The 26,444-nt window shown below is 45.1% G+C and overlaps 1 protein-coding gene across 1 annotated transcript in view; it reads right to left on the minus strand.

The window, feature by feature from the left end:
* LOC126529690 (uncharacterized) overlaps positions 1-26,444 on the minus strand; it is a 69,431-nt gene that overhangs the window by 23,105 nt on the left and 19,882 nt on the right. The window contains exon 3 of the mRNA XM_072284299.1: positions 5,995-6,167. Within this exon, the coding sequence (XP_072140400.1) occupies positions 5,995-6,167 (173 nt within the window). The remainder of the gene's footprint in view (positions 1-5,994; positions 6,168-26,444) is intronic.

Below are 26,444 nucleotides of genomic sequence, written 5' to 3' on the forward strand. Positions count from 1 at the left end.
CACATACACCAGAAGGGCGAGACAGACCAACCCCAACGCAGCAGCGGTGGTGATAAACTCGGATATGCGAGAAATCGTCAGCGCACCTCTACGGGACTGCACGGTAGTCGAGGCTGAAGAAGCGGCCGTCGCTCTAGCGGCAGCGGAGGGCTATCGGACTAGGCGGTCCTTAACAATACTAACCGACTCCTAAACAGCATGCCGAAACTACATGTTCGGCAGAATAGGTCACAGAGCGCTCCGCATACTCCGCTCGGAAGATCCCCACACAAAAAACCCAGAAAAAGAACAACCAATTAGACACACGATAATGTGGACGCCGGGTCACACGGACGTGGAAGGCAACCGTGAGGTCGACAGGGTAGCCCGAGGATACACTGCATACCGAGCACCCTCCGCCAATGACCTCGAGGAAACCGAGCCAGTCCCCAGAGAATACTCGGCTATCCTGAATCACTATAAGGGCAGCAGGAAGCGGTACCCCTCGCCGCATAGGTCTCTCACTAGAGAGGACTCCGTAGCTTGGAGGCTGCTACAGACGGGTGCATATCCGAACTTAAACACCCTCAGCAAAATACAACCCACACAATACAGTGAGAAATGCCCATGGTGCCAGGACACACCCACGCTCTACCATATAACGTGGGCCTGCCAGAAAACAAATGCGGCCCCAATAATACCAAACCCGAGTGCGGAGCAATGGGAAGGAATGCTCTCCAGCGACCGTCAGGACGTCCAACTAGGGCTGATCCGACGGGCCCAGCTGGCAGCGGCATCCAGCGGAGCCCGGGACTAGGGGCAGACGGCCATTGCCAAGAAGATGGAAGACACCATCTGACTCCGCGAAATTCATAGAATTTTCTAGAGCTAAATAAACGTTTTTCCTCCTCCTCCTCCTCCTCCCAGGTGGTCAAATTACTTTATTGCGGATCTTGAATGTGCAAGATGTATAAAGTCGGGAATAAATAGTAAAAAAATTAGGAACAGTATTCTGGTGTCAGCATCACTCAGAACTGCAAAATGTTCAATAGTATTTCAGTGTGGTACTCTTTGAAACACGGGTCCCCGCACAGCGCCTTATCGCAGTCTGCACACCTAAAATGCATGTATGTTCTTCTCTTGGAGCAACGAGTTGTGTTGGCGCACACATGACATCTCTGCGTGCGTGCGGCTGCCTTGGGCAGAGGTCTGAGGCACCCTCTCACGTAAGCGCGTTGCCGCAGAGAGCGAGAATACCTCATGAGCGGCGGTGATAAACAAGCTAAGAGCAGCGCCAATCAAGATAGAAATCAATTTCCGCCGCCCCAGCGATAGCGTGACGACAAAGAGAAAAATCACGTGTTGCGCGGCTCCGTTGCGATCATGCGGAGGAAACGAAACCGCGAAAGCGTGTTGCCACTGAGAGCGAGAATACCTCGTGAGCGGCGGTTACAAACAAGCTAAGAGCAGCGCCAATCAAGATAGAAATCAACTTCCACCGCCTCTGCAAGAGAGTGCCGACAAAAAGAAAAATGACGTTTCGCGCGCCTCTGTTGCGATCACGCGGCGAAACCGAAACCGCAAAAGGGGTGTTGCCGCAGTCTGCACGACGTGACGCGCTGAAGCTAGAAATCCGTTCCGTTTATCTCCCCAAGAAGGTAGCGCACATTTCAAACGCTTCTTGTAAGTCCTAAGAGGTGGCAGCACCTCCCAGTGAGCACGATAGTCATTATGGCGCGAAATTTCAAACGGAGGGTCGAAACCGTACCCGTACGGCAAAGACCTTGCGGGACAGAAAACCGCCGCCGTACATGTACGGCGAAAACCTTCAAAGGGTTAACTTGTTCTCAAGCTTTTTTGTCGGTCTCCAAGTCTCTGCCCTATATCCCCTTGAGTCACGGCATACACATTTGTGGACGCAACTTATACTGCAGTGGTTGCAACGAATGAACAAAGAACACTAAGGTTTGAGTAAATTGAACCTTCTGCTTCCCTACAGTGCATCCATTTTACTTACTTCCGAGTGCAGTGTATCGCTTTAGACGACCGTTTTACACGAGCGCTTTGGTGAGGGCACTACTGTGTTTGATAGGACGTTTCATGTGAGGCATTTCGATAGTAATTGCACAAGATTTATTTTCAATTGTTGTAATACTTCCACCCAATAATGAACCTGTACCCATAATTCGAGCGGGTATTTCAATATATATACCGTATTTACTCGCATAATGATTGCACCCCTGAATTTTGTTGTCAAAATTCTATTTTTTGTCTTACCCGTGTAATGATCGCACCCTGAACTTGCCGCAGCGATATGTCATGTGCCAAGTCTAGCTAATCATGATCGCGCTTACCATCTGTCGAATGCTACGCGAACAACTCTTGAAGACATACCAAGCGGTCTGCACGCACCAAAAATTCTTGAGCAGACGCCCCATTTCATCCCTTTCATCACTTTCCGCACTTCCATGACAAAAAAAAAAAGAAGAATGAAAGCTACAACCAAGTTTGCCTTTATTATGTGTAGGCTTTATAATGGTTGTGGTAAACAACAACAAAAAAGGCGCCTTTTGATCCTTATCGTCTACACTCGTGGGCAGGCAACAAATCGCGAGCGGCAACGATAGCAGCCACGTTTACACTGATACGTTAGAAGTGTACCCTATTCATATGCCGACGGTTGTAATGGAGCTAAGATATTCGCGCACCCTTAGCAGAAACATGCCGTATTAGGATAGCAGTGAAGACAAATGCCGCAGTTCCCGCAGCATGCCCGCCATGTGTTTCTATGTCACTCGCAGCTAAGCGCGCCCATCTCTGTTTCAGTCCCCTCAAAGTGAACGTGGCTATGTTATTGTCGCAAGCTTGCTTATGTTAACTATATTATTCATTATTCATACGAAAAAAACTGTTTCAATGCGCATAATGTACTCTCGAGAAGAAAAATATTCGCGTTCAGCACATTCGGTTTGCACCGCCGGTCGCCATTTCTGTTTTGGTGTACCGCACTGACAGAAGCAGTCACCTGCGTATCATCCCACAGCAAATGCGGGATGAAAAATGAAAATTTTTCTTCTCGTGCAAAATTTAACCTGCGTAATGATCGCACCCCTGAATTTACGTCAAATTTTTTTTACAAGTTCAATCATTATGCGAGTAAATACGGTATTGGAAGAAAGGTAGAGTAAAATAAATTAACATTTTATTTCTATGTAGTTATGATGGGTCTCTAAAAGATGCACAGTCATTATCATCCCACCTTGACTTCCTATGGAGTCTCCAGCACCTTGGCATAAAATTATGTAAATTTCACACATTTATTGACAGTCAATTGTAATTCATGACTGAAGGGGATCGATATGTTGGTACCGGTAAAATCCAGGGATTGTATATGTTTCCTTTTAGTGAAAATGGCAAGCTTCCAGTCAGGAGCACACAGTGTTTGCCGTGTGCACTCCAACCCATTTTTATTCTTCTGTGGATTTCCTTCTCGTGATCAGGGTGCCCAGTGAGTAATCGACCTAGGTAAGCGTACTCCTTCACAGACTCTAGAGGCTGACTGGCGATCCTGAGCTCTTGTTCCCTTGCCCGGCTATTCATGATTATCTTAGCCTTCTGCCATATTAATCTTCAGCCCCACTCTTACACTCTCTGTTAAGGTCCTCAATCATTTGTTGTAACTCATCTGCAGTGATGTTGAACAGAACGTAATCTGCAAACCGAGGGTTGCTGAAATATTCACCATTGAGTCTCACTCCTAAGCCTGGCCAGTTTAATAGCTTGAATACTTCTCCCAAGCACGCAGTGAATGGTATTGGAGAGATTGTGTCTCCCTGTATGACCCCTTTCTTTATATGTATCTTGCTACTTTTCTTGTGGAGGATTAGGGTAGCTCTGGAATCTCTGTAGATATTTTCCAAGATATTTACACAAGCCTCCCGTACTCCTTGATTACGTAATTCCTCTATGACTGCTGGTATCTCTACTGAATCACATGCCTTTTCCTAATCTATGAATGCCATATGGAGAGGCTTATTGTACTGTGAGGATTTCTCGATAACCTGATTAATAATGTGGATGTGATCCATTGCAGAGAATCCCTTCCTAAAGCCAGCCTGTTCCCTCGGTTGACTGAAGTGTTGCCCTTATTCTGTTGGTAATTATCTTCGTGAATATTATATACAGTACTGAAAGTAAGTTAATGGGCCTATAATTTTTCTATTCTTTAACGTCTCCCTTTTTGTGGATTCACATTATGTTGTCATTCTTCCAGTTCTCTGAAACATTTGAAGTCGGGAGGCATTTCGTATAAAGGGCCCCAAGCTTTTCAAGCATGATGTTTCCTCCATTTTTGATTAAATCGGCTGTTATTCCATCTTCTTTGGCCACTTTTCCATGGGTCATGTCTTGCAAGGCCCTTCACATAAGATGTGTGGAAAAAATAAAAAATAATACTTAAGTTCATATCAGTGCAATTAGTATAACAAACGAATTCAAGAACTCCCTTTGAAAAATTTATACCTGTTGGTTGGAATGTGTCAAACAGATGAACGAGATATGACAACCATATTTTTCAGTGTGTAAGTTGCGGTTTGCCTTCACTTTTTGTTGGTGTACAGGACAGTGTGACCTTAAGTACAGTCAAAGTCGTATTGGATGCTATGGCCACACCCTTTGTATTGAGCGGGCATCAAATGACGCTCCACCTCGAGTCACTTTCTGCCATGCACAGCAACACTTCATGGGACAGGATCGTGCTCTGGCAACAGCTGCGTATTTCATGACCGGACGCAAGGAGAACTGACGATCGTGGCTCAATCTCGTGTGCAAGAGGGAGGAAAGCGGGGAGGCAGTGTGGGAGGCTTCGACTCACGTGCGCCGCATGTTGAAAGGGATCTGCAGACAGCTCACACCTTTGTGCGCGCTGTGTTCTTGCCGCTCTTGTGTTCAAGCAGTAGACAGCATGAAGGTCACTTTGCTCGCTGCTGCCCCGTTTGCCCATGCCAGCATGTGTGATGTGTTCGTGTTTGCTTTTGCATGCTGACACCATGCTTCCTAATTCAGTTAGCAAGGGAATGTTGCAAGTTTATATGGCCCATAAAACTACTATCCTTACTTCCTACAGTAGCCCACTAATTTGCTTTTGCAATCGATGCTTTGCCTTTCGGGCATAACTGCGACCGTTTTTTTTGTACCGCTTACCGAATGATTGACTGCGCCTTATACCGTTATTTCTTTGTGACAAACTGCCGTTTCGACGGGGGTGCTCAGACCCGCGGCTAAGCATTCCGAGCATCGGCGACGCGGACTTCGCGACCAAGATTCACACGCGGAATCCTCGGACATGCAGCTCAGCCTTTCAGCACTCTGTGTTCTGAAATTCGTGACCAAGCACATCGTGCACGCAATCCTCGTACCGTGGCTAAGCATTTTGCACATAAGAGTCACCGACTCGTCGATCAAGCACATCGCGCGTGGACATCTCGGACCCTTGCCTAAGCATTTTGTGCAGCGACGCCTCCGACTGCGCGACTAAGTACATTGAGTGTCGACTCCTCAAGCCTGTGTCTAGGCATTTCGCGCGTCGGCACCTCAGCCTACGAAATAAGGAAGTTGATTTTCAAAGCCACTTTTAAACATAAGCTTTGATGCTGCAGTGGCCAGACTGTGTGCAGACGGGTCCGCCGATCCTGTCCCACTGCAGGTGACACCATCGGTTGCAGTGGCAGAGCGGGTGCCAAAGTTTCGTGGGCTTCCCCAAGTGCCGGTGATGTGAAGATATCACTGATATTGTACGGAACGTATGAAAATAAAATCGTGAAACTTCTTTTTTGTTCTTACAGCTGAATTTTATTTTTTCTGGATGGCCAATAATCGGAAAATTTTTTATGGACCCTTCCGTGCAAGCGCCGTCGGTCGGCGGCTCTACTTGTTTTGCGAAGTGGTTGCATTTCCTATTCAACTTCAAGGTGCCCGTGCTACCGTTGCCGCGTTACTCTTGCACATCACACTCACGTGAAACGGGAGCTGGATGGTGGCTGCTGTGCTGCATCGCCTGGCTGGGGCTTCTGCTTTGCCTTCGGGGTCGACACCTTCGAGACAGTGCCGGCAGGTGCCACTGCAGCCTTGGGCTGGTGCCGCTTCTGCACCGCGGACGTCTTGCGCTTTGCGTGACCTTTTTGCAGCACCTTGGCGAACGGTAAACGGGACAGATCTGTCAACCACCACACGTCAAGCACGACTGCACCTCAACTTCATCCTACGAGAGAGCGCGCACTAAATCTTCTGCCATCCCATCCAACTACAGAACTAGTCGCCACAATGAAAGCTTTGCGTTTCTCCATATATTTTAATTAGGCCATCACACCGCACCAGCTCACGTACATGTGCAAAATGTGCTAAACTTTCCTGTAGCCAAGATGGAACTGGCCAAGTGAATTTCGGAGCAGTTCTGGAAGCAGAAGATCTGGCACTATGAAGCACAATATGTCCCCTTTAGAACTGCCAATACGCATTCTGAAGCAGCTTTTCAAGCTCAACGCGAGTTAAATACAGGCAAGAAAAGGTGCTCCTTTATTTGACTTTGCAGAACACCATTAAGGTACAGCAAATCAGTTCTATGGAAGTCTGCAAGGTGGGGAAAGTTCACAAAAGGGAAAAAGTTATTCACTCGACTGTAGCATCAAGCTACAAAGGAGAGGCTTACTCAGAAAGCACTATTTAGTTACATTCCAGATGCACCAGTTAAATACAGCAAACGAAATAATATAATCGAAGACTTTACGCAAGCAGAACCCGCTGTATGTTGATCGGCTTTTGTCGATGCTAGTAGCTTTAACGCGGTAGTGTTAAGGGTCACATCTTGCAGAAAATCTGCCGTCTGCATCCAGCGCCATTTTGGAAAAAAATCATACCGAACGACGCAAGCCAAACCCCGCATACCCAAGACCCTCCATGTGGCCCAAGAAATTACTGATTGGATTTATCAAAGTAAAGTACATCACAAAAATCAAAGCATGACTTACACACAACCTACAGACATGATAGCATTCGATAGTAATTTGAATATACGAGAAAACACAATTCTATTACGGGAAAACTCAAACAAACCCCTTTTCCAATGTTTCTACCACACAAAGACCGGCCACAGCGTCTGCCAGTTGTGCACGCCGGTGCACGCAAATCTTGGAGGCTACAGAGCCCGGTTCCTTGCAACACCCTCAAGAGCGCGCTAACCTCCACGCATCCACGGCCCACGGAGGAGGTCGCATTTCCACCACAAAGCTCGCCTTCGTGCATAGCCTTCATCACCAGCATTTCCTGGTAAACATTACAGTTACATAAGCTGCAGTTGCCGGGAGGCATGAGAAGCAGTCGGGGATCTGTGAATGCTATCACATTCCACTCATAGGGAACCTTAGATGTCCTCCAATTTTTTTTTCATTTCTTTTTTGTCATTGTGCACAAACAGCTAATATTTAAGTTTACTTAGCTGACATATATTAACTTACCTATTCGATAAGGCAGCAATGCAAAAATTCTGGAGGACGTCGAGAAATTATCAATGTGGCATATAAAGCAACCTAGATCTTGTGCATGCCCGAAGAAGCTGCTGACCGAAGCGACAAAAATGACAATGCGACTCTTGGGCAGCTCAGCTTCATGTCAGCGTGCTACGATTTGCACAATGCTTCGCATTACGTGCATGTCAACTACAACCAAGCGCCAAATTTTTCAGTGACTTCAGGTGGTACGTTTATTCTCTCATTTTTCACCAAAATGCATGAACGAGGTTATGCTGAACACACACCCCAGTTGATACAAAAAACATACTACGGACACATGAAGGGCAAAGTGCTACTAATGTGTTTCTAGAAAAGCGCAGCAATATGCCTGCACCCTTTTTCTTGACAGACAGCAAATTCAACACTTTTGAGGATGAATAGATATACAAATAGTAAATAACAAATATCAAACAATCAAACTCACAAATATTCACAGCATTTATTCTGGTATAATTACGTACCACACCTGTACTGACTAGAGCAAGGAACCCTAATTATCAGGGAAGAAAGATCAGTTTTAAAGGGACCCTGAAAGTATTTTGACGATTTCCTACAAACATGCCGAGTCGTTAGAGTAGGTCCTTCTGATCATTAATTGATGCATCTAAGTGCTGTGCATAAAACATGCAACTTTTTATAAGGTTTTAAAAATGCACTTTGCTGCCGATCGCAGCACACTGATCGGCGGAATTTTAAGCCGCCCCCTACCCATATGATGTAAATCACCCAATTGACATCAGTGGGGCGAGCTATCCAATTGGCTGCCCAGGGCGCATGATCGATCATTTTTCCAACTTTGTGGTAAGCAATAGATGTTCATAATAGTTGAAAGGTTAGTTACTTTGTTTTTGTGAAGAGAAAGTAACATAAAGAGAATGCACAAGAACAATTTTTCAGTATACTTGAGCACTTCCGGCACACAGCGAGTGTCTGCTTGTGTTACAACGTGCTGGTCTGTCTATTCGTGAGCACGATGAATCACCATTGTTGCGTTGTGGGCTGTAGACGTAGCAACTGAAAATATGTCAAGTTGCGACATTGTGTCCCTCTGCAAGGCAGCAGACGAGCGGAGTGGCTGCAGCGCATCGGACCATCGGTATCCGATGAGCACCAGGATTTTAATAGTAAAAAGAGCACACCGTACAACTTTAATGTTTTTTGTTTCTCCTGTTACAAGCTAGACGGCTCCGAGAAGACAGACACGCATCGAATAGATAAAGTCAATTTCTGTATTTACGTTTAGCGGTGAGTGTTGTCGTCGTCGGGGCCGTCAGTGGAATTTGGAGAGTCTGGTGGTGGCGAATTGTCGCTGCTGTCGTCGTCGGGGCCATCAGTGGAATTTGGAGAGTCTGGTGGTGGCGAATTGTCGCTGCTGTCGTCAGCGTGGAGCGGATTGCGAAATGGTGTGTCGCTGTATGGATCAAAACCCATCTCCTCGCTCATCCAGCGCAACAGCTCCTCAAGCTCTGGGTCCATGACGCAAATGACCATCAACAGAACGATTGCAACGCACGCTGCTTCAATAGCTCTCGCTGGTGATTGACGGCCAAGTGGCTAGCGGAGAGGTTTCACGCGGGCGGGCTCCAAAACAACTGGAAGTGGGCGACGTGACGTAGCATTGTGACGCAGAACCAGTGAAGGCGGAACTTAGCCCCGATCGCTCGGGAACGAGTTGAGGAGGAAAAGCATGGCTGGGGGGTAACTTGTAATCGCTTGTAGCTCCCTTAATATGTAACACTTCACTTAAATTGTGGTGCGAATGCTCTACTTAAGCTGTACTCTACGCGCCTACAAATTTGTCCGAACCGTTGCAGGGGCCCCTTAAACACAATGTGACACAATGTCAATAAAAGAATGGCACGAATAGCCTCTCCACATCTTCAGAGCCTAGTTGCAAACAAGCTTTCCAAGAACGGATGACAGCTGTGCGAGAATATATCCCACATAAAAATGGGCTCTGAGTTTCCAGCTGGAAATGGTCTTCCCAGCCAGGTTTCCAACTGGAATTAGTCCTTCCAGCTGGAAATTTTCCAGAGCCAGCTGGAAATAGCTGGAAATAGCACTTTCCAGCTGGAAGTGGAATCCACCTCAGCTGGTCTTCCAGCTGGAAGTTTTCCAGCACCTGGAAACAACTGGATAGAGCATTTTCCAGCCGGGAGTAGAATCTACTGACTGGAAAGCGGGAGGCGTATGCGAGCAAGAGCTTCCCGCATGCACTAAGACATTTTTTATATCTGCAACATGGCCATATTTACTCCTAGGTGGTGTTTGTATCGGAACAAAGAACTTTTACTCTTGCAGCAGCAAAAAAATTTTATTTTTCTTTGTTGGTGTTGTGACAGCAATCGTAATTAATTACATGAACTGCCTGGAAATGCTCATCCCTCAGGGTAGCTTCGATCGTGATCAGGCCCGATCGGGATCGATTGCAATCGAAAGTGCCCTGTGTAATCAAGTTGCCAAAAAAAAAAAAACAGATATCGCCAGGAAGAACCGCCACATTTATTGAACCTTACTTGTAGTAGACAAAAGCGACGTGCTTCTGATCGACACCATGTTATCATCTTGCTACACTGTCGACGTCGCCTAGCGAGGAGCTTGCCCGATTGGTCATGATGAGCCGTTGCACAAACGGCTAATGTTTACAGCATAGAAATTCCTTCCCTAGCAAAAAAGAGCCCTAACATGTGGCACCTTCAGCAGTTATCAGGCTGCAATGACCGCTGCACCTATCTTTTCCTTCCTGCACGACACCGCTACAATCGCCGCCATTTTTGTTGAATGCTTAGTAGCTCTAGTCTTGCATCTTGTCTTGATGTGCTCTCTTGACACTAATAATATTAGGCTGGTATTAAAATATCAGTAGTTTGCACAAAAGCTCGGATTTTTATTCACAGCAAACAGCAGCATTACAGATGCAGGCCGAATATATAAAATATGACGGCACCACAGTGGACCCAGTTTCGTACAGCACATGGCGGAAACTGTCACAGCGAGGCAGTGAGACAAGGTGAGACTCTCGGGTCTGCGTTAGTGATTGATCAACAAGTTTTTACGAGGAACCTGCATGATCTTCCGCATGAAATAATTATTTTTGGACAGTTTATTCTCTGAACATCGTTACAAGTACAGGCAAATGGGTGTCAACGGTATTTATTGCTGTAATTTGTGGTGTTGTTGATTCACCTGTGTGGATCGAACAGCACCATTTTCTGCAGCCCTGATTCTACTATTTCGAGGTAATTATTTCACTTGTTCATGTTTCGAACGTAATTAATGTTTATTTTTACCCTAAATGTCGGCACGCTTGAGCATGATATCATAGGTGCGTGCTGTACGTGATGTTCGTATACAGGATGATCATCTTTATGTCTTACGGAATTTGTAGAATTCACCTGTGGCAGTTACCATACCGTATTTACTCACATAATGATCACACTTTTTTGTCAGAAGAATTGACGCAAAATCAGAGGGGCGATCATTACGCGGGTTAAATTTCCCGCGAAAAGAAAAAAAATTTTTTTTTTCATCCCGCATTTGCTGCGGGACACCAAAACAAAAATGGCGGCTGGCGGAGCAAGCCAAACACGCCGAGCGAGATTTTTTTTTTTCTTCTCGTGAGTATATTACGTGCACTGAAACAGTTTCTTCTGTATCAGTAATGAATAATACCATTAATATTGGCAAGTTTGCGGCAATAACGTAGCCATGTCCACTTTGAGGGGTCAGAAACAGATGGGCGTGCTTAGCTGCCAGTGACATTGAAACACATGGCCGGCATGCTGCGGGAACTGCGGCATCTGTCTTCACTACTATCCTAATACGGCACGTTTCTGCTAAGGGTGGGTGAACATCTTAGCTGTGTTACAACCGTCAGCATATGAATAGGGTACACTTCTAACGTATCAGTGTAAACGTGGCTGCTATCGTTGCCGCTCACGATTTGTTGCGTGCCCACGAGTGCAGATGAGAAGAATCGAAAGGCGCCTTTTCTGTTGTTGTTGACCACAACCATTATAAAACCTACACATAATAAAGGCAAATTTGGTTGCAGCTTCTTTTTTAGTCATGTAAGTGCAGAAAGTGATGAAAGTAATGAAATGAGGCATCTACTTAAGAATGTTTGCTGCGTGCAGACCGCTTGGTATGTCTTCAAGAGTCGTTCGCGTAGCATTCGACAGATGGTAAGCGCGATCATTATTAGCTAGACTTAGCGCACGACATATCGCTGCGGCAAGTTCGGGATGCATCCACTTTAAGTGAATATCCAGAACTGCACCAGTTTCCAGATATTATTTTCTAAAGTGCGAGATGAAATAAATGGGCGTTTCAGTTACTTTTGTGCTCCAATGCATAAAAAAGTGTTTTTGATAAAAAAGTAAGGAGATCAACAGTGCACATTTACAGCGAGTTTGATGACGCATACCTCCAACTGGTGTCATTCTGGAAGTAAAGTCCAAGTGGATACACCTGGCAATCTCATTGGCTACAATTCATAGACGGCGACATGTGCCGTAATGTAATAAATTAGGCAGTTATTTCATTTTTTACAATTAGTTGAATATGTGTTTCGATTTTTCGCGCAAGTAACCTCCGCCTCTCTGAAGGGTCCAGCTCAAGGACTAGAATTATGGTATCTTCAACAGGCGATGTTTACGAATAGTATAAAAATTAAAAAATCATCGTCCCGTATGTGCGAAGTGCTTGCCAGTTTGCATAAGCCCCTTTTGCCTCACCTGGAAATAGTGCCGTGCAGTGTTTGTTCCCAAAGTTGCACACATACGCCTGTGAAATACCAGTGTGTCAATCTGCGCAACGCAATATGAGCACACTTATGGCGTGCTTCCTCTGCAAGTGCGTGTTCACAAACACGTTGCCTCGAATGGCAGGCATTTAAATTGGTGCAAAACAACGATAGCATAGACAGACTGGCCCTCAAGCTTCTATTTATTCAGCAGATACATGCTTCTTGGGAGGCTGTTGAGTTGCATCACACACCTAGTTCAAAATACAAGCGAGTTCATTTGAACTCTATTTAGACTAAAGCCACAGTCAATGGTGCTAAGTGATTTAACAATCATTGCATTGCTTCTGCAGCTCAGGTTGAGAGTCTCGCGAGAGCTCAGGTTCAGGCCTTGCGCCATATAACCTGTAGAAGGGGCTGTGATGAAGGTACACTTCATCACATCGAGGGTCATTCAGGGTGTCTACTAAGTTGACATTTCCAAATTCCCCGAGTTTTCCACGTTTTCCCTGAGTGCCTTTGCAATATTTCCCGAGTGACACAGAACTTTGTTTTATGTCAAGACAGGCTCCCTATATCGTGTCGCCCAATGGTGTCACTCTCTAGTAAGCATGTTAAAAAAATTATTAAACGTAATCCAGTTTGAATAGTAAGGGGTAGTGTTTATTCTATTCAAAAAAAAAATAAACAGAACAGAGGGGTTAGTAAAATGCCCAGCGAATAAAATATCTTTGAAAGAAATAGTAAAACCAATTGCAAATAGAGTCGAACATTCTCAAATACAAATAAGAAAGAGATGCATGCAGAATATTTTCAAATATGAGCTATTTCTGTCAACCGATAGCAAGCTAATTGGTATGAGGCCCGAACTTTATATCACAAGTGAGATTATCTCGCAACAGCTGGTAAGTCAAGCTCAACTGTCCAGACATACTCTCAGCCTGCACACAATGTCTCAGTATTGCATTTCACAGTTTTAAAGAGCTTTTTGCTCGGATGAAGGACACCTGCATCTCGGCATCAGCCAACACTTTGCTTTTAGAGTGCAAGCTAATTCAAAGAAGTGGTACGTCGCATGCTTCTTTTCCTGTAAATTTCTGAATGCGTAGGTCCTTGTCTTCTTGTTCCCCTTCGGCTGCACGTTCGCCACACAGACTATTTGAAGCACCCTCCTGGACAATTGTACAGACAGCGTCCGATTTTTCGGACTCCCTAGGGGCCGCGAAAACGTCCGAAAAGATGAATGCATGTCTTTTACAGCCCTTAAGGGTTCAAATCGCCACAGCCACGTTCGAAAAAGCTCTGAAGGCCAGCCAGTACACTTATTAGGCATATCGGTAATTGTACTGCGACAGGATATGGCGGGTGCACGCGTGTATAATAATATATACTGTGTCCCGTGAGAATTGCCCCTTCCCACACTTATGCTTCACAGCGTAACATTACTGTAATGAGGTGATGCTGACTTTTGCGGACCGGCATTATGTAATGCGTCGTGCTTTCCGAACCTCAAAAGCCAGTCGCGATGACCACAAAGGCGGTGTAAGTGCCATTGCTGACAGTGGCGAATTCTTTCAATGAAAAACACTGTACAGAACGGTAAGAAGCTTAAGCTAGGCCTAGCATTGCCGCGGTGGTGGCTACGGCTGCAGGTGGATCTGCATGTGAGTGTGCCGGTTTGAGGCAGCGAAGTTATCAAAATGACGGCGGTGGTGGCTTTTATTAATGCCGCTTTGGACCTGCGGTCACGGCAAAAAGTCCAGAAAATCGGACGGCGAAGGGTTCTTGCGTCCGAAATTTCAGCGTTCTTATACATTGACCCTATGGGGTACTTACTGGTGCTGCGAAGCCATCCGGATTATCTGCCGTCCAGAAAGTCGCTCGTTGACTGTACTCTGGCAACTCCTCCAGCAGATGACACGGCGTCAAAGACCATTCGTTATGATTCCTCTCTGTTACTCGGGCCAGCATTACGGTTCCGGGTTCCCTTTCAATAAATTTACAGCCAATTTTCCCTGATAGAAGCACAAATCCCCCGAGTTTTCCCCGAGTTTTTCCAGACTACTCAATATCACTCAGAATTCCCGGTTATCCTGGTTGGTAGACACCCTGGTCATTCCACGAAAAATCAACCAGCGTTTTTTCGACCATCATAGATACAGCTGCAAAAATTTTCACGTTTGTTGGAGTGCAAAACTCATCCCCCATGTTTATTTTTCCTTGCCAAAAATTTTGTAGAATTTTTAGGACCATTTGTTTTTCCTGCAAAGCTGAGCTAGACGGCATCAATCAACATTTTTTCTCAGACACATTGTATGATCCACTCCTTCAAATTGCGTTTATGACGACTAAAAGATGTGATGTGACTGCAAAAATTCCGAATTTTATAAATATTTGAATACTTCGTCTGGTTCTGGCACTAACAAAAGCGTGTAAAATTGCAAAGTTTAAGTTTTTCTCAGAACGTAGAAAAACCTGGAAGTCACATATACAATATCTACTGGTAGCTTAGTCAACATGCGTCACTCACCACAACATAATCACTCAGCAACTAGCCCAACTTTCCACTTTACTGATCACCAGCGAGGTATGACAGTCAACATAGTACAGCTGAGAAATATTTAAAGTATCGAAGGTTTAGCAGTTCACATGGAAAAAAATTGTAAAGTTCCATTTTTTTTTGCAAAAAGCTCTGTATTCAAAGTAAGAAAAGGTGCCTTGGTGGTCGGCCTAAAACTATATGCATTACGTCATTGATAGCCCTACGTGTCTACTATGCATGTGGGAAGTTATGAAAAGGTATTTTTTAAACGCAAGAAATTATTTTGTTCTAATTTTCAGTACGTGGATAATGTAAACAGCGTACATATATGAAACGTAGCTGTCCTGCAAAGACATAATGGCAACAAAGTGAGCCCAAGAAACTATTCAGCAAGGAGTTTGTGGATTTTTTATTGTATGCAAACCAAGACAAGCGATTTCTAATGCCGTATCCCTGACCTTTTTTTCCGTGGCTACGAAAATTTAATGTCAACCGTGTTTGAACACATGAGCCTGAACATAGCACGTATCACTTTTATAGCCGAGCAGGTGCCGGCTGCCGAACAGCTTTAACACTTCTCTTCGACGAAGACGTCAATGAAACTTTTAGTTGGAAAAGTGACATCAGCTGAAAATAATTTAAAGACCTGGTTCCGTTAATGCACATAGCATTCGCAAACCTGGACGACAGTTCTACCTCCCGCTTAGATATTGCACTCTCCGGCACCAAAATTGTTTTTATATGTAAAAGGCTTTCCTGTGACCAGTCATACACCTCAAACGGCGTCAAAATCTGCCTTGAGAAAGGCCTTTGTAGGCTTGCCTTGGCAACCAACCGTTTCAGGGTGCCGCCCACCCCATCACAGGCACTTTTTCCGTGTGATGTAGCAAAAAAATGCCATGTAGCATCCAAAGTAAAATATTCCTTGTGGTAGCACAGGTTTGCAAAATTCTTTCTGTTTTTATGCGGGGAAGCATCCGAAAAGTAGTGCACATGTTCTAACCGCGGCATGTCTAGTTGATCCATCAGCACCTGCTGAAATGTCGAAACAGCGGCAGTCGTACGGTCAAGGCAATCGGATGTCACTACGTGCGATTGCACATGTGGTTCGCCAGAAGAGTCCGTCGAGCGAGAGTGTACTGTTGCTTGAGAGCTGTCCCAGTACATTGATTGTGGGGCGCTCTGAATGAGAAAGCTGTAGCTTTCAGAGAAGTCCATTAAAACTATGGCTTCTGCAGGCATGAGAGCGGTCTTCAAATTGCGTACGTGCTGCGCTTGGAGCTTGCTGACAAAGTGAAGCGATTTTAAGCCTCACTTTAGCTCTGTGTTACTTTTCTTCCATTCCTCATGCGCTTCCTTAAGATTCATTAGCAGCAATCTTTTTTTCCTTGCCTCGGACGACGTCTTTCTTGCCTGGAAGACAGACAGATGTATGTTCATCCTCATAGAACTTTATTATGCTTCTTATTGTTCTGTCGTCAAGTGGTCTACTTAACTTTGATGTAGGAGAGCCCAAAATTCCTCCCTGTTGCCTAATTTTCATAGCAATGTGAACTTGACTTTTCGATGCACCAAAGTACTTCGCAACTTTTTTTCGGGACCATGAACGAGGCGCCAATGCAGGAGAGAAATTTTATTCAACCGTTTACTTAATCGTACGAATCAATCTCTCACGTCTTCAAGAAGCTTTTCATAGTCTTCCGCAAGTGCGGTGCCATTTCATAGGCCTTGCACTTGAGCACCCCTGCCATCATCATTGTTGGGCAAGGTGCCCCCTGCGACAGCTGCTTCTTCCTAATGGCGCTTCCGTTTTCTGCTCGAGGTCCTTCCAGTCCCACCTCGTGGTGCAGCACAGTTTGTTGAGGTGGATGCATTCCCTTCAAATTGCATATTGACTCGCATATTGTTTGACAATCTGCTAAGCTCTTATTGGCTGCGTCTAACTGCACCCGCATTTGGAAACACCCGACTTTACACTGTGGACAGAGTCGTTCACCAGGTACCAGTCCCAAGAGAGGCACTGCTGTAGCGAGGCCCAGAGATATGACCAAAGGGAATGTCTCTTTCGTCCAAAAAGTGATCCCATGTTCACTTTTTGGAGTTTGCTTTGAATAATACAATTTTTGGATGATATGTCTTATTTTCCGGTTCACATGAAGATCGTAATCAAGACTCCACTGTATATCATTATAGGTGGACGGTACCGTACAGGCTGAACTGGGATGGCTGAGGAGTGAGGATCACCGGCGAACCTCTTCGGTTTACAGATGACATTATCCTGTTGAGCAACACTAGGGATGAATCGCAAAAGATGATTGAAGACCTTAACCGAGAAAGGGTAAGAGTAGGGTTGAAGATTAATATGCTGAAGACAAATACAGTCGAACTCACTATTCAAGTCATTCACAATATTCAAGTGCCAGGAAAAGTCCATTGTTATAACGGATAATTGTAATAATGGGGTTGCATGAAAAAAAAATCAAAATGGGAGATGGTGCAGCTGTTCCGAGAAAACTACAATGGCAGGGAGGCCAGTTCTCCCCCCCCCCCCCCCCTCCTCTATCTGGCTTCCGATTGTGCTGATTCGTGTAACTGTTTAACTCTGCTTCCTGCCCGCTCCGATCACGTGTTCTTAACAAGCTGCGGCCATCAGTGTTCAAGAATAGCACTGCTATAACAACAGCACGGAGGGGTCACACATGGCAAGTGACACACGAGCTCCGCCGAGGCATCCCATTCATGGCCCCAAAAGGCGCCGTTTACAAAATGCAGGAAGGCTGCCGTGGCAACCTCTCAGCTTGAGAAATCCACAAGAACCTCTGGGACATGATCACCACCAGCATCTCGCCACATACTTGCCATTGGCTTGCATGAACAATCCGAATGTCTGTCAGTCTTGCTTGCTGTACGCAAAGCTTGCCGACATCCTTCTCCAAGGCATCCAAGCTTCTCCACGTAGTGAAGCGGAAGGTCCCTCACGAAAGCAAGCCCGTGAGGACTGAATCCGCTACAGGACCTCCCGCGAGGACAATGTTGAGGCAGCCTGCCCTACTGCGTCAGCGCTGCCGTCGTGGCCGTAGCAGTTGTTATCCAATGCAAGCACATTCGCGACGGTTGCCTAATTCGAAGTACTTCGTTTCCAAATCTACAGCAGTGCGCTTTCTTTTCCCCAGCAACATCGTGCATCGCCGATGATCAGTGGGCAGATTGGTCCTCTTTCGTTTCAGTGGCGAGGCAAACGAAGCTGAGAAACAACGTGGCCAGGAATGACTGACGCAACGAACAAAGACAAGTGACTTAATTCGTTAGTAAAATTGCGCAGAATGAGGGCCATCAAATGACGAACCAACTGTCAGGGCCCAGCGAGTAATCTGGGAGCAGCGCCGGCAGAGCTGTCAGCGCAGTTGGCGCAGCGCATTTGTGTTTCAGAGGGGTGGAAGGGCGGCGAGAGAAATGCACACAAGGCTGGTGCGCATCTCTCATGGAGAAAAGCGCGCAGGGGCAGCTGGGGCGGCGGGCACTTGCGCAGCGGCTCGCATTTCACTTTTTCTTTTCAAGGATTTCGCATTCCATTACCATTCGGCACGGACACCCAGCAGCCAGACTATCATTATAACCGATAATGCGGCATGGGGACATTGTAGTAACCCGACTATTTCCCCGTAGAAAACGTACAAAAGTTGACGGTGCAGCAGCTTTTCATTGTTGTAACCGCCACATTGTTAAAACCGGTATCGTTATAAGTGGGTTCAACCGGATAATGCAACAGCCTGGCTAAGGAACAAGAATTCATGATCGCCAGGCAGCTTCCGAGTCTGGAGGAGTACGTGTACCCAAGTCTCACAGGGGACCCTGGTCCCGAGAAGGAAATATGCATAAGAATAAAGATAGGTTGGAGGGCATGCAGCAGGCATTACCAAATCCTGAAGGGAAGCTTACCACTGCAGTTGTTGAAAAGAGAAGTGTACAATAATTGCGTAATTCTACCGCTGCTCACATATGGGGCAGAAACTTGGGGAGGCTTACAAAAAAGCTCGAGGCCAAGTTAAGGAGCATGCAAAGAACAATGGAACAAAAAATGCTAGGCGTAACGTTAAGAGACAGGAAAAGTACAGTGTGGATCATAGAGCAAACAGGGATTCTAGTTGACATTAAGAGAAAGAAATGGCGCTGGGTAAGACGTGTAATGCGTAGGGCAGATAACTACTGGACCATCAGGGTTACGAAATGAGTGCAATGGAAAGGGAAGCACAGTCGAGGGCAGCAGAAAATTAGGTAGGGTCACGAAATTAGGAAATGTGCAGCTGCAAGTTGGAAGTCAGCTAGCGCAAGACAGGGATAACTGGAGAATGATGGAAGAGGCATTCGTCCTGCAGTGGACAGGCCGATGATGATCACGACACTGCGACTACCAAATCGCCCAACAGACTACTCTGCTAAACTGCACTACTAATATCCTTGCATACAATATGGTTCCCGGGCTGCAAGCCTTGGGTATGTGCTTTGCAGTAGAAGGTCAAGTTGTCGTACAAGTGCATACAGGCCTGAGCTTGTGTTCACCAAGAAGCCAGTGCTGAACATAACGACAGGGCACAGCAGCACTGCTAGCATGGCATCTAATCCGTTTGCTTTCGTTGTTCAGGTCCTCACTACCTCTCTGCTGCTGCCTACAGAGCGCGATGTGTAGGCTGGCAAGCTACGACCGACGCCATTCAGTCGACTCCCCTCTTGCCTTCCAACGTGACAACTGTGCAGACGCAGCTCGAGATAAAGGACGTCCGGATTATGCCCCCTTCATCGACAGCAGTTGGCTTCGGCGGTCTAGCGACGGCGCTGCAGGCATTCCGCTCGAGCACAAAGCAAGGACGCAACCTTCCAGGGACCATAAGGCACGGCAGCATTGCTAGCGTGACGTCTAATCTGTTTGTTTTCATCGTTCCGGTGAGCAATCGCTACAGCAAATGTATTCGCGCAAAACACCTTTGCTTAGTTGTGCTGCCGTGCCCAAGGCTGCTATGCGAAATGCTGTCTGAAATGGCTTTTCACCTCGAGAAGTTGCCGTTACTTTGTGGGGATGTGGAATCTAACCCCGGACCTGGAAGAGACCTAACCCTTCTCTATAAACAGATGCAACGAATTGCTGATGATGTATGTAAAGGAAATTAAAAACGACCGGCTCACTGCCATCGAATCAAAACTGGAAAAAGTAGCAGCCTTTGACGAGAAGGTTCCTTCGTGCGTGAACATTGTAAAGAAATTACAGCTAACCGTTTCAGCTGAGGAAGAAAGACTAGACAACCTTGACAACCGCTCACGAAGGTCCAATCAAATAAAGTATGGAATCCCAGGGGAAGGAAAACGACAGGGACCTTTCAGATACGATTAATGATAACATAATAAAAAAGTGCTCGAATTAGAACAGTAGCAATCGAACAAATCCATAGACTGGGCAGATCTGCTGCCAATAAAAGTCAGCCTATAATACTAAAGCTTCTGGATCTCCGAGACAGGGCTCAAATATTCAGACATCGCTAAAAATTAAATGGAACAAAGTTCGTCCTGGGGCAAGATTTTTCATCCCGTGTTTACGACATCAGAAACTATGCCAAGCGGCTAAGGCAAAGAAAGAGACTGGCAAAAAGGTAACCCTTGCATTTGACAAGTTAAAGGTTAACAAAGATTTATACGGATGAGATGAGGATGTAAACTGCATTCAGCCTATTAACCGCAACCCACAACAAAAAAACAAAGAATCACAAATGTGTGTGTTACATCCACGCAACGCTCAGACGTGCATCAAGTAAAGTTCGGCAACATTAATGCTCGCAGCATTCTTCAATAGATAACCTGGCTAGAATCATTTTTCACAGCACTGAACCTGATTTTGTCGTGCTCACCGAAACATGGCTGTCAAGTGACGTCAGGGACTTCAGAGATAATTCCGCCTAATTATGCAAAGACAGAACTACACGTAGGGGAGGCGTAGCCATTCCAATAAGAAAAGATGCTGCTCTCACTTCCCAACGTTGAAGGGGTGGAAGCTATTTGTGTAAAATGCATTTCACTTCCTGTCCAGTTGTTGTTGGCTGCGTTTATCTGAGTCCCTCATCAAACATCAATGTTATGCATTCCTTGTACGCTTACCTACACAAGTAGGATTACCATATTTACTTGCATAATGGATCACATTTTGTTGCCATAAACATTGACGCAAATTCATTGCGATCATTACGCGGGTAATATTTCCCACAAAAGAAAAAGAATTTTTTTCATGCCGGTTTGCTGCGGGATGACAACAGGTCAACAATAGGCGGCTGCCGCTTTATGTAGTGCGGGACACCAAAACAAAAATGGCGGCAGGCGAAGCAAGCCGAACGCGCCGAACGCTATGTTTTTCTTCTTGTGAGTACGTTACGTGCATTGAAACAGTTTCTTCCGTATCAGTAATGAATAATATCATTAATATTGGCAAGTTGAGGGGACAGACACAGATGGGCGGGCGCGCTTAGCTGCCAGTGACATAGAAACACATGGCCAGCATGCTGCGGAAACTGCGGCATTTGTCTTCCCTGCTATCCTAATACGGCACGTTTCTGCTAAGGGTGCGCGAATATCTTAGCTCCATTACAACCGTCGGCATATGAATAGGGTACACTTCTAAAGTATCAGTGTAAACGTAGCTGCTATCGTTGCCGCTTGCAATTTGTTGCCTGCCCACGAGTGCAGACGATAAGGATCGAAAGGCGCCTTTTTTGTTGTTGTTGTTTACCACCATTATAAAGCCTACACATAATAAAGGCAAACTTGGTTGTAGCTTTCTTTTTTTTTTTTCATGGAAGTACGGAAAGTGATGAAAGGGATGAAATGGGGCATCTGCTTAAGATTGTTTGGTGCGTGCAAACTGCTTGGTTTGTCTTCAAGAGTCGTTCGCGTAGCATTCGACAGATGGTAAGCGCTATAATTATTAGCTAGACTTAGCACACGACATATCGCTGCGGCAAGTTCGGGGTGCGATCATCACAGGAGAAATTAAAAAAATCAAATTTTGACAACGAAATTCCGGGGTGCGATCATCACGCGAGTGTGATAATTATGTGAGTAAATACGGTACACTGGTTGGCGATTTTAACCTCCCTGATATCCACTGGCTAACGGTGCAACATCAGTCACCCTCTTCCGACATAATTTTTGATACTACGCTAATATTTAACCTCTCACAAATTATTAAGCCGCCCACCTGTGTGCAGGGCATTCCTTAAATGTACTTGACCTGGTGTTTGTTAGTGACCATTTTCCATCTGAAAAAAGCCAACGTTGAGTTAATAGACGGTATATGAGACCACAAGATAGTATTGTGGTTAGTTCCTGTGCATGACCGTATAAAGCCCTCCAAATCAGTGTTAACTTTCCTCGACTTCAAGAATGCTGACAGCATTAGCATAGCCATCACATGAATTTAGTCCGTTTGGGCAGCATGCTTATCATCCAGATGCTGACATCGAATCGTTGTGGCAGAAATTTAAAGAAGTTGTAGCACATTCCATTTCTTACTACATACCAACCAAAACCAAGAAAACAACAACATTCAATCAATGGATAAATCGCGACATTATTCATGCAAAACGCAAAGTAAAGTGCCTCAGAAAACCTTCTAAACGAACACCGAACCTTATAACTAAAAGTGATCTTGCGGAAGCTATCAGTTCAATAAGGTTTAAAAAAACTGCCGCTAAAAATTTATTTCACATTACCTAATTTTCTAAGTGATGCACCACAAAAATTTTGGAACCACTTAAATCCTAAAAATTTCAAAGACAATACAACGTTCCGCAGAGAAAGCAGAGACAGAGCTAACTTATTTAACAGTTACTTTAACTCAGTTTTCAGTACAGACGATATCCCACCGCATGTTGTGATTCGTAGTGCCAACTACATAGAACCTCTTCACATAGACGAAGCAGGTATTTTTAACCTTTTGCTAAAAATAAACATCAAAAAGCAACCAGGGCCAGATAACCTACCGAATGAGTTTCTCACCCGCTACGCGAAATGGTTAGCCAAATATCTGCATATAGTCTCTAACATGTCATTAACTCCACGTACCTTGCCCTGTGAGTGGAGGAAGATGGCACATGTGACACCAATTCACAAGTCGAGCAGTGAAGCTGATGTTGGCAACCATCACCCAATATCACTAACAAGCAACAATATCCAAATTACTAGAGCACATTATTCCTAAACATATCACTACTTGCTTTGAAAAGGAACGCCATTTTGTCACTATCTCAACACGGGTTTCGTAAAGGTCTTTCCACAGTTACACGATTAATTGAATTAATACACGATATCTCTTTGGCCAACGACGAACAAAAGCAGGTCGACCTTATCTCACTTGACTTTTCTAAAGCATTTGACCGGGTATCACATCAAAGACTAATAAAAAGATTACATGTGACAATGGGTTAAGGACCAATTACAGACTGCATAAGTGTGTACTTAACCAACCGGACACAGTTTGTAAAAATAAATCAGCAGAAATCCGAAGTAACAGAAGTTACATCAGGAGAACCGCAGGGCAGTGTCCCGGCGCCCATATTTATTAACGACCTACACTCATCCATCAGAACATAAAGCTTTTCGCTGATGATTGCATCATTTATAAAGAAATTAACTCTCCTTGCAATCATAGCGTCCTCAACAATGGCTTAATAGCAGTATCAGCATAGTGTGCGGAATGGCAGATTATTTTAATGTAAGAAAATCTGTTAACAGGTCAATAAAATACATAAAATACAATAAAAGAATAACAGGACAATAAAATACATAAGATTTTTTACAACTGGTGACACACAACTACAGCCAAGCAACACAAGTACCTTGGATTAGTGACTTCAAGTGACTTTAGATGAGAGGCACACGTGAACTATGTTGCATCGTCCGCTTTAGATTAAAAGGAGACTCTGATCTGCACCACCTAAAGCAAAACTCTTAGCCTACAGCACCTTTATTCGACCTATACTAGAATATGCAAACATAGTTTGGTTCCCGGCCACAAACAACTTAACTAACAAGTTGGAAGGTGTACAACGAAAAGCTATTAGGTTTCTCTGCAACAAATGCGGTCTGTTCGATTCACCCTCAGAATTAACTGAAAGATCCGGACTGTTACATTAAGTAATCATGCTAAATTCACACGCTGTTCCTACTCCTTGATAAGCAGCTTGAGATCGACAGCTCAAGATTTATATCTAAATGCGAAATTAGACTATCACGCCACAAAAATCTACTAACATTACAAGAATACCGTTTCAACACAAGCTGTTTCAGATATTCTTTTTTCCACAGGCAATTAGAGAATGGAATAGATTACCCAAATGTATAACTAGTAACGATTTGAGTAAATTCTGAACATTACTTGAAAATCACTTACGTACCACCCACAGTTAAAATCTTGTCTACTTTTCTTTTGTACCAGCGCAATTCTTGAATGTGATCCTTATGTGCTGTATGCCTGTCCGTAATGTTTTTACTATATGATTTTTGCTCCCTCAACCCCAAATAATATTCTATAAAATCTGTAACTGCGTACTGACACTTTATTTCCAGTTGTTTTTCTTTCTTGTTTTGTTTTGCCCTCCCCATTGGGATTGGCAGTATGTAATAAATAAATAAAAACTTATTTATCAATTACTCCATTGCAGTGATCGAAACTGGTATTGTGTAGGAAAGCTGACTTGCAGTGCTTCAAGGAGCCTAAGAACTTTGCAGGAAACCAACCGACATGAATTTGCACCCTGGGTAGCTTATGCAGTCATGTTCCACAACTTTACTCCCTAAAATGAAAAACTCCTTCTGAATTCCATTGCTTTCCCAGATGCTTAGAATTTCTCCGGCCATTCCAGGTTTTCCAGGTCGCTAGACACTCCGAGCCATATCAGTGCAATGGTAGTACACTTATGCTTCAACATCACCGTTTTCAACGAAGCAGTCAGAGGTGATGAAATTTCTTTTAGCACTCAAGTTTAATTGATTAGGGTTTAGGACTGGGCGAGTTGGTATTGCATTCTAAAACTGGTACAGCGCAACACAGAAAGGAAGAAACAGGCCAAGCCGGCCAGATGAAGGAACAGCGCTCTGTTTCTTAATCTGGCAGGCTTGGCCCGTTTCTTTCTTTCTATGTTGCGCTGTACCAGTTTTAGAATGCAACTTTAATTCAACATTTCTACCTTGCTGGAAACAATGCAACATGTTTTGGCCAGGAATACTGCCCCATGTTGTCCTTTTACTAAATGCCAGTGTTCGCACAAGTATCTCTGCCATCAAGGTGCAAGGCAGAGTTAGCTTATGTTCCGTGATTGGCTGTTGCCAGTTCTATTGCCTGTCTAAGAAGACTGAGCCCACATCCCAAAGAGTATGCCACTGCTTCTCGAATGAATGCAATCACTCTGCAATGTTTGAATAGCAGGTGGACCCATTAAATAAGATTCGACAAGTGACGACCACTATCATTGCGACTTAACTGAGAGTTGCTTGCCTTTCTGGCCAAAGGCCTACCCAATGAAGAGGCTTCTGTTTCGCGTCTTCGCTGCCACTACAACGCTTGGCCCGGTGGAGGCTCATTTCATTGTCACGGGACGGACAGACCGGATGCCACCACAAAGTTACAGATACAGTCGATCCCCGACAAACCGAATTGCTGTCTGTATCAAACAGCTGTACAATCGCCTTCGAAATCCCAAGCACCCCACAGCACTGCACTATGCCTGCATCACCACCACAGTAGATGTAATGAATCCAGTACCGTTGCCCTGCAAGTGTGCTTCTCCTAACGGGGATGCGATCCCGTCTGGCAGATGTTATCAAACGAGACATTTAATCTGAAAGGCAGCACTGACATGCCATTGAAGAAAAATGAAAAGGGCGTGCCTCAGTTTCATTTACAGTGCACGTGGCCCGTGCAAACGGTTTACAATCGGCCAGAGCAGCACACCACTACGCTTCAAGAGCGCAAACGACCTCCCAGTCCGATGTGCATTTCACAGGAATGAGTGGACCACATTCAATGTTATCACTGAGCTCCTCTGAGCATGCGATGCCAAACCAGAGATGTGTGGCCGCCAGGTGTGTCTTCAGATCGTACTTGGGTTTTAACAAAACCAGTGCGGATCAGTCCTTCACGGAAAGACTGTTGTGGCACGCAAGACTCATCACTGTGCAATTTGCATGCCTGCACCGAACACAGTTTCACTCATGCTTGCACAGTCACATGCGAGTGGGAATGGATAATTGTTCTGCAAGCCGAAGGTCACTTCCAAAACTAATCGCACGTGTCGGCAATCACCAATGCAGCGGTCGGAGGGATTGAGAGGCATCAGGGCCCCGAGTGGCATGCAAAAAGGAATTGGTAGACTTAGAATGGCCGAGAAATGAGAACGACCGGTTACGGAATGTCGTTGCCATCCTGCCGATTGGCCATTTAACGGCACATCGCAGAGCACCAGCGGAACGCACATTCATACAGGCTGATTTGCTGCATCCATTTCTACCTTGTCCCAAATAAGAAAGCAAAACAGGTATTTCCGAAGTGCACGCAAGGCACACTGTGGTTTCGTGT

This window comes from Dermacentor andersoni, chromosome 9 (genome assembly GCF_023375885.2).
Source record: "Dermacentor andersoni chromosome 9, qqDerAnde1_hic_scaffold, whole genome shotgun sequence".
Taxonomy (NCBI): Eukaryota; Metazoa; Arthropoda; class Arachnida; order Ixodida; family Ixodidae; genus Dermacentor; species Dermacentor andersoni.